We start from the raw sequence: 17,338 nt of genomic DNA, 5'->3' as shown, positions 1-17,338 counted from the left end.
TCCACAGTACTACATAGAGCCATGACTACATGGAACTCTATTCCACAGTACTACATAGAGCCATGACTACATGGAACTCTATTCCACAGTACTACATAGAGCCATGACTACATGGAACTCTATTCCACAGTACTACATAGAGCCATGACTACATGGAACTCTATTCCACAGTACTACATAGAGCCATGACTACATGGAACTCTATTCCACAGTACTACATAGAGACATGACTACATGGAACTCTATTCCACAGTACTACATAGAGCCATGACTACATGGAACTCTATTCCACAGTACTACATAGAGACATGACTACATGGAACTCTATTCCACAGTACTACATAGAGCCATGACTACATGGAACTCTATTCCACAGTACTACATAGAGCCATGACTACATGGAACTCTATTCCACAGTACTACATAGAGCCATGACTACATGGAACTCTATTCCACAGTACTACATAGAGCCATGACTACATGGAACTCTATTCCACAGTACTACATAGAGCCATGACTACATGGAACTCTATTCCACAGTACTACATAGAGCCATGACAACATGGAACTCTATTCCACATCAGGTGACTGATGCAAACAGTAGAATCAGATTGAATTAGCGTAATATAAGGCTAATGCTACATTGAATGTATGACCTGGGGGAAGTAGGCGAGGACACCAATATATAAATCAATCTTAAACAGGATTATGTGTTTTTGAGAGAGAAAGACTGCGAGAATGTGCTCTCATGCACATTGATTTAAAGCAAAGATGTTCGAGTGATTGGCTGTTTTAAAACTGCAGCAGCTGACCCCCGAAAGCCAGATGGAGAAGTGTAAATTAGACAAGCATTTCGTCCTTATGTTATTGTATCATAGGCTATGCTACAGCAAATGTAGGCCTACCTGTCACAAGAAAACAAGTGACTTTGATGAGATGATAGGTCTACATGCATTGTGAACTGGGCTCCATACTGAGATGGGCTGTCTGTCCCCACCCTGAGATGGGCTGTCTGTCCCCACCCTGAGATGAGCTGTCTGTCCCCACCCTGAGATGGGCTGTCTGTCCCCACCCTGAGATGGGCTGCCTGTCCCCACCCTGAGATGGGCTGTCTGTCCCCACCCTGAGATGGGCTGTCTGTCCCCACCCTGAGATGGGCTGTCTGTCCTCACCCTGAGATGGGCTGTCTGTCCCCACCCTGAGATGGGCTGTCTGTCCCCACCCTGAGATGGGCTGTCTGTCCCCACCCTGAGATGGGCTGCCTGTCCCCACCCTGAGATGGGCTGTCTGTCCCCACCCTGAGATGGGCTGTCTGTCCCCACCCTGAGATGGGCTGTCTGTCCCCACCCTGAGATGAGCTGTCTGTCCCCACCCTGAGAGGGGCTGTCTGTCCCCACCCTGAGATGAGCTGTCTGTCCCCACCCTGAGAGGGGCTGTCTGTCCCCACCCTGAGATGGGCTGTCTGTCCCCACCCTGAGATGGGCTGTCTGTCCCCACCCTGAGCGTTGATGATTCATAATGCAGATAGCAGAGAGAAGGCCGGGGAGATTTCGACATTGCACATTGAGACATTGTGACATTAGACATTGAGATATTAGACATTGAGATTTAGACATTGCACATTGAGACATTGAGACATTAGACATTGAGACATTAGACATTGAGATTTAGACATTGAGATTTAGACATTGAGACATTAGACATTGAGATTTAGACATTGAGATTTAGACATTGAGACATTGAGACATTAGACATTGAAATTTAGACATTGAGATTTAGACATTGAGACATTAGACATTGAGATTTAGACATTGCACATTGAGACATTGTGACATTAGACATTGAGATATTAGACATTGAGATTTAGACATTGCACATTGAGACATTGAGACATTAGACATTGAGACATTAGACATTGAGATTTAGACATTGAGATTTAGACATTGAGACATTAGACATTGAGATTTAGACATTGAGATTTAGACATTGAGACATTAGACATTGAGATTTAGACATTGAGATTTAGACATTGAGACATTAGACATTGAGATTTAGACATTGCACATTGAGACATTAGACATTGAGATTTAGACATTGAGATTTAGACATTGCACATTGAGACATTGAGACATTAGACATTGAGATTTAGACACTGAGATTTAGACATTGAGATTTAGACATTGAGATTTAGACATTGCAAAAAGGCAAATTTAACAGTTCCATTTCAGGTCATAGAAATAACATCTAATAATTTAGCGGTTTCCCCAGTTATTTATCCCCGGAAAAGGGAGTGGGTTTGGGTGGGAAATCTCATTAAATCTCGATAACCCTGTTCCCGCTATTCAAACCGAGCTGTAAGGTTGTGAATTCCTCAGATAAGAAGTGTTTTCTCTCATGACCCACATAATCAGTCTGTAGATGGCTGCTATTCCCGCTGGGCTGAGTGGGGAGAAGAGTTTACACACACACACACACACGTGTGCACACACACACGCCAGTTAGACTAGAGCTGCTGGTCTGTGAGAGCTGTTTGCTAACATAATGTACTATATCTCCTGCCGGCCGTTGCTCTGTGCTCGGGAGGAAATAGATATTGCAGTGCCAGAGGTGCCGAAATAACTCACAGATAGAATTTACATACAGTGAGAGTTTTAATACTCTGCCATTTTAAACTGAATGTTCACCAAATGTAAATTATTATTTTAAAATATTTTCATTCAAATCTATGTTAGTTCAGTGGAGAAATTAGGTTTACCTCTCTCATAAAATGCGTTATGGGCAACATAAATTCTCAGAGATTCCACTCTGGTCTGTTACTATCCCCAATGTTCCACTCTGGTCTGTTACCATCCCCAATGTTCCACTCTGGTCTGTTACTATCCCCAATCTTCTACTCTGGTCTGTTACTATCCCCAATCTTCTACTCTGGTCTGTTACTATCCCCAATGCTCCACTCTGGTCTGTTACTATCCCCAATCATCCACTCTGGTCTGTTACTATCCCCAATGTTCCACTCTGGTCTGTTACTATCCCCAATCTTCTACTCTGGTCTGTTACTATCCCCAATCTTCTACTCTGGTCTGTTACTATCCCCAATCTTCTACTCTGGTCTGTTACTATCCCCAATGTTCCACCCTGGTCTGTTACTATCCCCAATCTTCTACTCTGGTCTGTTACTATCCCCAATCTTCTACTCTGGTCTGTTACTATCCCCAATGTTCTACTCTGGTCTGTTACTATCCCCAATGTTCCACCCTGGTCTGTTACTATCCCCAATGTTCCACCCTGGTCTGTTACTATCCCCAATCTTCTACTCTGGTCTGTTACTATCCCCAATCTTCCACTCTGGTCTGTTACTATCCCCAATCTTCTACTCTGGTCTGTTACTATCCCCAATGTTCTACTCTGGTCTGTTACTATCCCCAATCTTCTACTCTGGTCTGTTACTATCCCCAATCTTCTACTCTGGTCTGTTACTATCCCCAATGTTCTACTCTGGTCTGTTACTATCCCCAATCTTCTACTCTGGTCTGTTACTATCCCCAATCATCCACTCTGGTCTGTTACTATCCCCAATGTTCTACTCTGGTCTGTTACTATCCCCAATGTTCTACTCTGGTCTGTTACTATCCCCAATGTTCTACTCTGGTCTGTTACTATCCCCAATGTTCTACTCTGGTCTGTTACTATCCCCAATGTTCCACCCTGGTCTGTTACTATCCCCAATCTTCTACTCTGGTCTGTTACTATCCCCAATGTTCTACTCTGGTCTGTTACTATCCCCAATGTTCTACTCTGGTCTGTTACTATCCCCAATCTTCTACTCTGGTCTGTTACTATCCCCAATGCTCCACTCTGGTCTGTTACTATCCCCAATCATCCACTCTGGTCTGTTACTATCCCCAATGTTCCACTCTGGTCTGTTACTATCCCCAATCTTCTACTCTGGCCTGTTACTATCGGTTATTTTTTTTCTTCCTGTATTTCAGTACTTTCTGATTTGTGGTGCTCATGAGAGTGTTATTTATTACATGTTGTTAGGTGGGTGAGTTTAGAGAGTTCCAGACAGAACATATCCAGGTGCTTCTATAACTACTGCACTGTCATTCCAGACACACTCTGGCTTTAACTGGAACTGAAGTGAAAGCTGTTCTCACAGCTGCATTCTTCCCTCTGGAGCCATTCAGGACTCACTGATGTAATCACAGTCTTTCACTGCCTCTTTTTAAAGGTCACCGTGTAGAAACGGAGGATATTATACCCAGTGTTACTGTATGATGGGGGCAGTATTGATGATCATCCCTTCTCACTTTAACTGGTAGCTATCAAGCATGATGCTTAACACCCCGGACCGTCGGACAATCTGAGCTAGATCAATCAAATGGATTTATATAGCCCTTCGTACATCAGCTGATATCTCAAAGTGCTGTACAGAAACCCAGCCTACAACCCCAAACAGCAAGCAATGCAGGTGTAGATGCATGATGTCCTCAATCTCACACAAATTAAAAAGGAACCTGCCAGGTACAACCCCAAATCCGTAAACATGGGCACCCTCATAGATATCATCCTGACCAACTTGCTCTCTAAATACACCTATTCTTTCTTCAACCAGGATCTCAGCAATCACTGCCTCATTGCCTGCGTGCGTAATGGGTCCACGGTCAAACAACCACCCCTCATCACTGTCAAAAGCTCCCTAAAACACTTCTGCAAGCAGGCCTTTCTAATAGACCTGACCCGGGTATCCTGGAAGGATATCGACCTCATCCCGTCAGTAGAGGATGCCTGGTTGTTCTTAAAAAGTGCCTTCCTCTCCATCCATAAGCATGCCCCTTTCAAAAAAATGCAGAACTTAGAACAGATATAGCCCTTGGTTCACTCCAGACTTGACTGCCCTTGACCAGCACAAAACTATCCTGTGGCGTTCGGCATTAGCTTTGAATAGTCCCCGCGAGATGCAACTTTTCAGGGAAGTCAGGAACCAATACACACAGTCAGCAAGGAAAGCAAAGGCTAGCTTTTTCAAACAGAAATTTGCATCCTGCAGCATTAATTCCAAAATGTTCTGGGACACTGTAAAGTCCATGGAGAATAAGAGCACCTCCTCCCAGCTGCCCACTACACTGAGGCTAGGAAACACTGTCACCACCAATAAATCTACATTTTTCTACAGCTGGCCATGCTTTCCCCCTGGCTACCCCAACCCCGGCCAACAGCTCTGCCCCCCCCCCCCCACAGCAACTTGCCCAAGTCCCCCCTGCTTCTCCTTCACCCAAATCCAGACAGCTGATGTTCTGAAAGAGCTGCAGAATCTGGATCCCTACAAATCAGCCGGGCTTGACAATCTGGACCCTCTGTTCCTAAAATTATCAGCCACCATTGTCACAACCCCTATAACTCGTCTGTTCAACCTCTCTATCATATTGTTTGAGATTCCTAAAGATTGGAAAGCGGCCGCGGTCATCCCCCTCTACACCCAAACTGTTACAGACCTGTATCGGGCCGGCAGGGTAGCATAGTGGTTAGAGCGTTGGACTAGTAACCGGAAGGTTGCAAGTTCAAACCCCCGAGCTGACAAGGTACAAATCTGTCATTCTGCCCCTGAACAAGCATTCATTCACTGTTTCTAGGCCGCCATTGAAAATAAGAATTTGTTCTTATCTGACTTGCTTAGTTAAATAAAGGTAAAATAAATATCAATCCTGCCTTTCTAAGAGCCAAGTGAACAAACAGATCACCGACCTTCTTGAATCCCACTGTACCTATGCAATCTGGTTTCCAAGCTGATCATGGATGCACCTCAGCTCTAAATGATATAACCAACATTGATAAAAAAAACTATTTTTTGCAGCCTTCTTCATAGACCAAGGCTTTCACTCTGTCATTCCATACAACACTCCTTCCATGGCCTCCAACTGCTTTGGTTAAATAAAGGTGTTCTCAACCGGCCTACCTGGTTAAATAAAGGTGTTCTCAACCGGCCTACCTGGTTAAATAAAGGTGTTCTCAACTGGCCTACCTGGTTAAATAAAGGTGTTCTCAACCGGCCTACCTGGTTAAATAAAGGTGTTCTCAACCGGCCTACCTGGTTAAATAAAGGTGTTCTCAACCGGCCTACCTGGTTAAATAAAGGTGTTCTCAACTGGTCTACCTGGTTAAATAAAGGTGTTCTCAACTGGCCTACCTGGTTAAATAAAGGTGTTCTCAACCGGCCTACCTGGTTAGATAAAGGTGTTCTCTACTGGCCTCCCTGGTTAAATAAAGGTGTTCTCAACTAGCCTCCCTGGTTAAATAAAGGTGTTCTCAACCGGCCTACCTGGTTAAATAAAGGGGAAATAAATAAATTTACAAAAATTGTGCACTGAGGAAGTACAGAGAGGGATATGGTGAAACCGTAGACTTGATCATAATGCCATTTGGTGAAACTGTAGACTTGATCATAATGCCATTTGGTGAAACTGTAGACTTGATCATAATGCCATTTGGTGAATCTGTAGACTTGATCATAATGCCATTTGGTGAATCTGTAGACTTGATCATAATGCCATTTGGTGAGTCTGTAGACTTGATCATAATGCCATTTGGTGAATCTGTAGACTTGATCATAATGCCATTTGGTGAATCTGTAGACTTGATCATAATGCCATTTGGTGAGTCTGTAGACTTGATCATAATGCCATTTGGTGAATCTGTAGACTTGATCATAATGCCATTTGGTGAGTCTGTAGACTTGATCATAATGCCATTTGGTGAATCTGTAGACTTGATCATAATGCCATTTGGTGAAACTGTAGACTTGATCATAATGCCATTTGGTGAAACTGTAGACTTGATCATAATGCCATTTGGTGAATCTGTAGACTCGATCTTAATGCCATTTGGTGAAACTGTAGACTTCCAGTCCAGTTAAGTCATGCACCAGGGCCCATTCAAATCCCCATTCTCGTATTTAGGCTCATTGTATTGGAGCTGCCGACGTGCAGACATGCAGTCCATATGCAAAGGGCTCCCATTCAGTTCTTGTTGCTTACTTTCTGTCAGACTGGTTTCAGGTCTCAACGACAGGAGTCGTCCCACTGTCAAAAAGTAGTGCACTACATAGGGAATACGCTGCCACTTTGGGACCCTAGCGTTGAGTAAAATGTGTATTTATATAGCTTTAAATAGCTTTGTTCAGAAGTAAAAAGAGATGGTGTTGATGGAGAAACGTGGTGTAATATCCCTCTACACATTCAGTTGGAGTCGGACGTTTACATACACTTAGGTTGGAGTCATTAAAACTCGTTTTTCAACCACTCCACAAATTTCCTGTTGACAAACAGTTTCGGCAAGTCGGTTAGGACATCTACTTTGTGCATGACACAAGTTATTTTTCCAACAATTGTTTTACAGACAGATTATTTCACCGTATCACAATTCCAGTGGGTCAGAAGTTTTCATACACTAAGTTGACTGTGCCTATAAACAGACTGGAAAATTCCAGAAAATGATGTAATGGCTTTAGAAGATTCTGATAGGCTAATTGACATAATTTCAGTCAATTGGAGGTGTACCTGTGGATGTATTTCAAGGCCTACCTTCAAACTCAGTGCCTCTTTGCTTGACATCATGGGAAAATCAAAAGAAATCAGCCAAGACCTCAGGAAAAAACAATCTGGTTCATCCTTGGGAGCAATTTCCAAACGCCTGAAGGTACAACGTTCATCTGTACAAACAATAGTACACAAGTATAAACACCATGGGACCACGCAGCCAGCATACCGCTCAGGAAGGAGAAGCGTTCTGTCCCCTAGAGATGAACGTACTTTGGTGTGAAAAGTGCAAATCAATCCCAGAACAACAGCAAAGGACCTTGTGAAGATGCTGGAAGAAACAGGTACAAAGGTATCTATATCCACAGTAAAATGAGTCCTATATCGACATAACCTGAAAGGCCGTTCAGCAAGAAAGAAGCCACTGCTCCAAAACCACCATAAAAAGCCAGACTACGGTTTGCAACTGCACATGGTGACAAAGATAATACTTTTGGATGAAATGTCCTCTGGTCTGATGAAACATGAACAGCCTGGTATATAGAGTTTATCACGGAAGCAGCAGAATAATGTAGTAATGAACAGGCTGGTGTCTAGAGTTTATCACGGAAGCAGCAGAATAATGTAGTAATGAACAGTGAACAGGTTGGTGTCTAGAGTTTATCACAGAAGCAGCAGAATAATGTGGTAATGAACAGTGAACAGGCTGGTGTCTAGAGTTTATCACAGAAGCAGCAGAATAACACTACAAATCACTCACTACAAAGTGAGTGAGTGAGTGAGTGAGTGAGTGAGTGAGTGAGTGAGTGAGTGAGTGAGTGAGTGAGTGAGAGGGGGAGATGTATCTGAAATGAGACAGGGAGGATGTATCTGAAATGAGACAGGGAGGATGTATCTGAAATGAGACAGGGAGGATGTATTTTACCCCATTTTTCTCCCCAATTCTGATCTTGTCCCAACGGGCTCGGGAGGCGAAGGTTGAGTCATGCGTCCTCTGAAATATGACCCGCCAAACCACGCTACTTAACACCCACCTGTTTATCGTGGAAGCCAGCCAAACCCTCCCCTAACCCGGACGACGCTGGGCCAAACCCTCACCTAACCCGTAAGACGCTGGGCCAAACCCTCCCCTAACCCGTAAGACGCTGGGCCAAACCCTCCCCTAACCCGGACGACGCTGGGCCAAGCCCTCACCTAACCCGGACGACGCTGGGCCAAACCCTCCCCTAACCACGCTGGGCCAAGCCCTCACCTAACCCGGACGACGCTGGGCCAAACCCTCCCCTAACCACGCTGGGCCAAACCCTCCCCTAACCCAGACGACGCTGGGCCAAACCCTCCCCTAACCACGCTGGGCCAATTGTGCGCTACTGTTGAATCCGTGATTGAATGCCGTGTGTCTGTGTATTTGTGTTGCAGATCCAGAATGCAGATGATGTGCTAATTGCACCTTTAGAGAAGTTCAGGAAGGAACAGATTGGAGCTGCAAAGGTGAGATAAAAAAACAACATTATATCTGAACAACATGTTTACTGTTATTACAGATTGGTTTAAGATATTTATCAGGCATTTTAATGATATCCAAATATATAATTCACATACAATGACAAGTGTATCCTCACCAATGAGTATCTATTCTAATGAATACTGTATGTCAGGTATTACAACCACTACATCTGAACACGACATGCTGTAGTGTGCAATCAGAGGGGTTTAAGGTGGATATATGATGTTCTGCTGATTTCCACACGTGTAATTGTGATACCAGTGAGTATAATGTAATGTAATGAATAGATCGATATAAAACACAGGCTGGTGTCCATCAGAAAGTGGACTGTGCTGAATGTAAAGGCAAGAGAAAAACATGAAGTTAACCAGAAAGACAAATTCATAAACTTAGTAACCGTTAGTAACCTACAACATTCATTTATTCAAAACCAGCTCTATCTCCCTGACCGTTGAAATGCTATGAGCTCTATCTCCCTGACCGTTGAAACGCTATGAGCTCAACCAGCTCTATCTCCCTGACCGTTGAAACGCTATGAGCTCTATCTCCCTGACCACTGAAACGCTATGAGCTCAACCAGCTCTATCTCCCTGACCGTTGAAACGCTATGAGCTCTATCTTCCTGACCATTGAAATGCTATAAGCTCTATCTCCCTGACCATTGAAACGCTATGAGCTCAACCAGCTCTATCTCCCTGACCGTTGAAATGCTATGAGCTAAACCAGCTCTATCTCCCTGACCATGGAAACGCTATGAGCTCAACCAGCTCTATCTCCCTGACCGTTGAAACGCTATGAGCTCAACCAGCTCTATCTCCCTGACCGTTGAAACGCTATGAGCTAAACCAGCTCTATCTCCCTGACCGTTGAAACGCTATGAGCACAACTCTCTATAGTGTGTGTGTGTGTGTGTGTGTGTGTGTGTGTGTGTGTGTCTGAACACTTCGTAGAGTGCTGTCTTGTTGTTGCCTGCCATTATAGACAAGCAGCATTGACCAGTAGCACATCTGTGGTCTTTCCCTTGGTGAGATCACACACACGCACACTGGATCTGAACACACACATTGCACAAACACCTCCCACTGTGCTCCTTAGTCTATTCGTGCTGTCCCTGGTGAATGATTCTCTCATTTGTACATAAGCCAAGCCTTGTGATAAACATTCCAACTTCACAGTGAGAATTTATACTGCATGAGCAGAGCGAGATGGAGAGAGAGAAAGAGAGAAACTGAGAGACATATTTATATATATATATATTTTTACCTTTATTTTACTAGGCAAGTCAGTTAATTAAGAACAAATTCTTATTTTCAATGACGGCCTAGGAACAGTGGGTTAACTGCTTGTTCAGAGGCAGAACGACAGATTTGTACCTTGTCAGCTCGGGGATTTGAACTTGCAACCTATTACGCTCTAACCACTAGGCTACCCTGCCGCCCCTATATATGTATATATATATATATATCTATAGATATATATATAGATATATAGATAGAGAGAGAGAGAGAGAGAGAGAGAGAGAGAAGGAGAGAGAGAGGGAGAGAGAGAGGGAGAGAGTGAGTGAGAGAGAGAGGGAGAGAGGGAGAGAGAGAGGGAGGGAGAGAGGGAGAGAGTGAGTAAGAAAGAGAGGGAGAGAGAGATAGAGAGAGAGAGAGGGACTACCACTTGCAAAACAAGATTTCATCAAATGGGACAAAGACCCCATTGAAACCCTGCATGCCGAGTTCTGTAAGATTCTCCTACATGTCCAGAGGAAAATGACAAACGATGCATGCAGGGCAGAATTAGCCCAAAATCCACTAATAGTAAAAACTCAAAAAAGAGCAATTTAGTTTTGGAAACATCTCAAATACAGAGACCCCCTCTCATATCATTACCAACCCCTGCAATGCCAAGAGCTGAGCAAAGAAAATAGTCCCCCCATCCAGCTGGTCCTGGGGCCGAGTTCACAAACATGTTCTAACACACTGAAGCCTCAGGACCAGAACATCCAATCAATCAGGGTCAACCAAATTACAACACGGTCAAAACAAAACTACATTACTTATTGGGAAACACAAACACAAAGCAAAATGCAGTGCTATCTGGCCCTAAATGGACAGTACACCGTGGCTAACTATTTGACCATAGTACTGATCAAAACCTTAGACAACCCTTGACAAAGTACAGGCTCAGTGAGCACAGCCTTGCATTGAGAAGGGTAGACACAGGAAAACTTGGCTCCCTGTAGAGGAAAGGCTGTTCAACCACTGCACAAGAACAGAACCTGAGACGGAGCTGCATTTCCTGACAACATGTCAAAAATATAAAACAATTACAGAGTGTCATTTCCCCAAATTTGAAATCCTTATTGAAGGTTTCAAAGACCTCTCTGAGGAGACTATTCAAGGTTGAAATTGAACTGAATTGAATTGAATTGAGAGAGAGAGTGAGAGAGAGAAACACACAGAGATCTACACCACCATCTATAACCTGACTTGACCCAGCCTCATCTACACCACCATCTATAACCTGACTAGACCCAGCCTTCATCTACACCACTATCTATAACATGACTAGACCCAGCCTCATCTACAACACCATCTATAACCTGACTAGACCCAGCCTCATCTACACACCCATCTATACTACAACTAGACCCAGCCTGAACTACACCACCATCTATAACCTGACTAGACTAGCCTCATCTACACCACCATCTATAGCCTGACGAGACCAGCCTCATCTACACCACCATCTATAGCCTGACTAGACCAGCCTCGTCTACACCACCATCTATAACATGACTAGACCCAGCCTCATCTACACCACCATCTATAGCCTGACGAGACCAGCCTCATCTACACACCCATCTATAACATGACTAGACCCAGCCTCATCTACACCACCATCTATACTATAACTAGACCCAGCCTCATCTACACCACCATCTATACTATAACTAGACCCAGCCTCATCTACACCACCATCTATAGCCTGACTAGACCAGCCTCATCTACACCACTATCTATAGCCTGACTAGACCCAGCCTCATCTACACCACCATCTATAGCCTGACTAGACCAGCCTCATCTACACCACTATCTATAGCCTGACTAGACCCAGCCTCATCTACACCACCATCTATAGCCTGACTAGACCCAGTCTCATCTACACCACCATCTATATCCTGACTAGACCCAGCCTCATCTACAACACCATCTATAACCTGACTAGACCCAGCCTCATCTACACCACCATCTATAACCTGACTAGACCCAGCCTCATCTACACCACCATCTATAGCCTGACTAGACCCAGTCTCATCTACACCACCATCTATAACATGACTAGACCAGTCTCATCTACACCACCATCTATAGCCTGACTAGACCAGCCTCATCTACACCACCATCTATAGCATAACTAGACCCAGTCTCATCTACACCACTATCTATAGCCTGACTAGACCCAGCCTCATCTACACCACCATCTATAACATGACTAGACCAGCCTCATCTACACCACCATCTATATCCTGACTAGACCCAGTCTCATCTACACCACCATCTATACTATAACTAGACCCAGCCTCATCTACACCACCATCTATAACCTGACTAGACCCAGCCTGAACTACACCACCATCTATAACATGACTAGACCCAGCCTCATCTACACCACCATCTATAGCCTGACTAGACCAGCCTCATCTACACCACCATCTATAGCCTGACTAGACCAGCCTCATCTACACCACCATCTATACTATAACTAGACCCAGCCTCATCTACACCACCATCTATAGCCTGACTAGACCAGCCTCATCTACACCACCATCTATAGCCTGACTAGACCCAGCCTCATCTACACCACCATCTATACTATAACTAGACCCAGCCTCATCTACACCACCATCTATAGCCTGACTAGACCAGCCTCATCTACACACCCATCTATAGCCTGACTAGACCAGCCTCATCTACACCACCATCTATAACATGACTAGACCAGCCTCATCTACACCACCATCTATAGCCTGACTAGACCAGCCTCATCTACACCACCATCTATACTATAACTAGACCCAGCCTCATCTACACCACCATCTATACTATAACTAGACCCAGCCTCATCTACACCACCATCTATAGCCTGACTAGACCCAGCCTGAACTACACCACCATCTATAACCTGAACTAGACCAGCTTCATCTACACCACCATCTATACTATAACTAGACCCAGCCTCATCTACACCACCATCTATAGCCTGACTAGACCCAGCCTGAACTACACCACCATCTATAGCCTGACTAGACCCAGCCTGAACTACACCACCATCTATAGCCTGACTAGACCAGCCTCATCTACACCACCATCTATAGCCTGACTAGACCCAGCCTGAACTACACCACCATCTATACTATAACTAGACCCAGCCTCATCTACACCACCATCTATAGCCTGACTAGACCAGCCTCATCTACACCACCATCTATAGCCTGACTAGACCCAGCCTGAACTACACCACCATCTATACTATAACTAGACCCAGCCTCATCGTAAAAAACGTACTGTAAATTTTGCCCTCACAAAAGTAACAAAATAATATAGACATTTCAAACTGCAGTGTTGTAATAGTTCAAGTACAAAAGGGGAAATAATGAAACATAAATATAGGTTCTCTCTCTCCCTCTCTCTCTGTGTCTCTTTCCTTTTCTTTCTCTCTCAGACATCATCCTCTCTGTTTATAAAATGGCTTCTTAAAAGCCATCACCTCCCCTAACCTCTGTCACTCCCCCCTAAACTTTCACTCCCCCTCTCCCCCTCCTCTGTCACTCCCTCCTCCCCCCTCTTTCACTTCCCCCTAAACTTTCACTCCCCTTAAACTTTCACTCCCCCCTCCTCTGTCACTCCCCCTCTCCTCCCCCCTCTCCAACTTTTCTCAGACTACTTCCTCCTAATGGTTCACCCTTCTCAACACACACACACACACACACACACACACACACACACACACACACACACACACACACACACACACACACACACACACACACACACCTACCCACCCACACACACACACACACACACACACACACACACACACACACACACACACACACACACACACACACACACACACACACACACACACACACACACACACACACACACACACACACCTACCCACCCACACACACACCCACACACACACACACACACACACACACACACACACACACACACACACACACACACACACACACACACACACACACACACACACACACACACACACACACACACACACATTAGTCCAACTGTGTGATTAAAGGCAGAGATCACGATTGAGTGCCTGGACAACTTTCCACCATACCCAGAGAGGGTCTGTGTACCAAATGACACCCTATACCCTATATAGATAGTTCACTACTTTTGACCATGGCCCATAGGGAATAGGGTGCCATTTGGGACATGGAAAGAGATTGTGCAGGCGGTCTGACCTTTTCCCCACGTCGGAGAACGTCAGATGAACACACAGAGAGAGCAGAGATCTGCATACCTTATTTGGTAAATACCACTGCTGGTAATCCCAGTGAGGTCACCCTTCCTCTGAGATATTGCCTCTTCTGTTTAGGCCAAAGCACAACAGTTCCCTCGTCCTAATAACACCCACATTCCTCTACCCTTCTATCCCCCTCTCTCTCTCTGTTTCTCTCTCTTTCTCTTTCTCTGTGTCTCTCTCTGTCTCTATCTCTCTCTCTCTCTCTCTCTCTCTGTGTTTTCTCTCTATCTGTCTCTCTCTCGGTTTCTCTCTGGTTTTCTCTGCTTTTCTCTCTCTCTCTGTGTTTCTCTCTCTGTTTCTCTCTCTCTTTCTCTGTCTCGCTCTCTCTCTCTCTTTCTCTGTCTCTCTCTCTCTCTCTCCCTCTCTCTCTCTCTGTCTCTCTCTCCCTTTCTCTGTCTCTCACTAATCAGCAATCACTAATCACTAATCACTAATCACTAATCACAGTCTCTCATGTACATATAGACTCTAAGGTGCATATAGTCTCTAAGGTGCATAGTCTCTAAGGTGCATATAGAGTGTCCTATACATATAGTCTCTAAGGTGTATATAGTCTCCCCTGTACATATAGTCTCTAAGGTGCATATAGTCTCTCCTGTACATATAGACTCTAAGGTGCATATAGTCTCTAAGGTGAATAGTCTCTAAGGTGCATATAGAGTGTCCTATACATATAGTCTCTCAGGTGCATATAGTCTCTCCTGTACATATAGTCGCTAAGGTGCATATAGGGTGTCCTGTACATATAGTCTCTCTTGTACATATAGTCTGTCCTGTACATATAGTCTCTGAGGTGCAAATAGTCTCTAAGGTGCATATTGAGTGTCCTATACATATAGTCTCTAAGGTGCATATAGTCTGTCCTGTACACATTGTCTCTAAGGTGCATATAATCTCTAAGCTTCAGAGTATCTCCTGTGCATATAGTCTCTAAGGTGCATATTGAGTGTCCTATACATATAGTCTCTAAGGTGCATATTGAGTGTCCTATACATATAGTCTCTAAGGTGCATATAGAGTGTCCTGTACATATAGTCTCTAAGGTGCATATAGCCTCTAAGGTGCATATAGTCTCTCCTGTACATATAGTCTCTGAGGTGCATATTGTCTGTCCTGTACACATAGACTCTAAGGTGCATATACTCTCTAAGGTGCAAATAGTCTCTAAGGTGCATATAGTCTGTCCTGTACATATAGTCTCTATGGTGCATATAGTCTCTCCTGTACATATAGTCTCTAAGGTGCATATAGTCTCTCCTGTACATATAGTCTCTAAGGTGCATATAGTCTCTAAGGTGCAAATAGTCTCTAAGGTGCATATCGTCTCTCCTGTACATATAGTCTCTAAGGTGCATATAGTCTCTCCTGTACATATCATCTCTAAGGTACATATAGTCTCTAAGGTGCATATAGTCTGTCCTGTACATATAGTCTCTAAGGTGCATATAGTCTCTCCTGTACATATCGTCTCTAAGGTGCATATAGTCTCTAAGGTGCAAATAGTCTCTAAGGTGCATATAGTTTGTCCTGTACATATAGTCTCTAAGGTGCATATAGTCTCTCCTGTACATATAGTCTCTAAGGTGCATATAGTCTCAAAGGTGCAAATAGTCTCTAAGGTGCATATAGTCTGTCCTGTACATATAGTCTCTAAGGTGCATATAGTCTCTCCTGTACATATCGTCTCTAAGGTACATATAGTCTCTCCTGTACATATAGTCTCTAAGGTGCATATAGTCCCTCCTGTACATATTGTCTCTAAGGTGCATATAGTCTCTCCTGTACATATCGTCTCTAAGGTACATATAGTCTCTCCTGTACATATAGTCTCTAAGGTGCATATAGAGTGTCCTGTACATATGGTCTCTAAGGTGCATATAGTCTCTCCTATACATATCGTCTCTATAGTGCATACAGTCTCTAAGGTGCAAATAGTCTCTAAGGTGCATTGTCTTTAAGGTGCATTTAGTGTCTCCTGTACATATCGTGTCTAAGGTGCATATAGTCTCTAAGGTGCAAATAGTCTCTAAGGTGCAAATAGTCTCTAAGGTGCATATACAGTGTCCTGTACATATAGTCTCTAAGGTGCATATAGTCTCTAAAATGCAAAGAGTCTCTCCTGTGCATATTTTCTCCAAGGTGCATAGTCTCTAAGGTGCATATAGTCTCTCCTGTACATATCATCTCGAAGGTGCATATAGTCTCGAAGGTGCATATAGTCTATCCTGTATATATAGTCTCTAAGGTGCAAATAGTCTCTCCTGTGCATTTAGTCTCTAAGGTGTCTATAGTCTCTAAGGTGTCTATAGTCTCTCCTGTACATAAAGTGTCTAAGGGTCTCTAAGGTGCATAGTCTCTACAGTGCATATAGTCTCTAAGGTGCATATAGTCTCTTAGGTGCATATAGTATCTCCTGTACATATAGTCTCTTCTGTACATATTGTCTCTAAGGTGCATATAGTCTCTAAGGTGCATATAGTCTGTCCTGTACATAAAGTCTCTATGGTGCATATAGTTTATCCTGTACATATAGTCTCTGAGGTGCATATCGTCTCTAAGGTGCATATAGTCTCTCCTGTACATATAGTCTCTAAGGTGCATATAGTCTCTAAGGTGCAAATAGTCTCTAAGGTGCATATCTTCTCTCCTGTACATATAGTCTCTAAGGTGCATATAGTCTCTCCTGTACATATAGTCTCTAAGGTGCATATAGTCTGTCCTGTACATATCATCTCTAAGGTGCCTA

At 43.9% G+C, this 17,338-nt stretch overlaps 1 protein-coding gene across 2 annotated transcripts in view; it reads left to right on the top strand.

Moving 5' to 3' along the window:
- LOC135553260 (rho GTPase-activating protein 42) overlaps positions 1-17,338 on the top strand; it is a 240,268-nt gene that overhangs the window by 75,011 nt on the left and 147,919 nt on the right. For both annotated transcript variants that reach the window (XM_064985435.1, XM_064985434.1), the window contains exon 4: positions 8,955-9,026. In XM_064985435.1, the coding sequence (XP_064841507.1) occupies positions 8,955-9,026 (72 nt within the window). The remainder of the gene's footprint in view (positions 1-8,954; positions 9,027-17,338) is intronic.

The sequence above is a fragment of the Oncorhynchus masou genome, chromosome 13, assembly GCF_036934945.1.
Source record: "Oncorhynchus masou masou isolate Uvic2021 chromosome 13, UVic_Omas_1.1, whole genome shotgun sequence".
NCBI lineage: Eukaryota > Metazoa > Chordata > Actinopteri > Salmoniformes > Salmonidae > Oncorhynchus > Oncorhynchus masou.
This window is presented reverse-complemented; position numbering and strand designations above follow the sequence as displayed.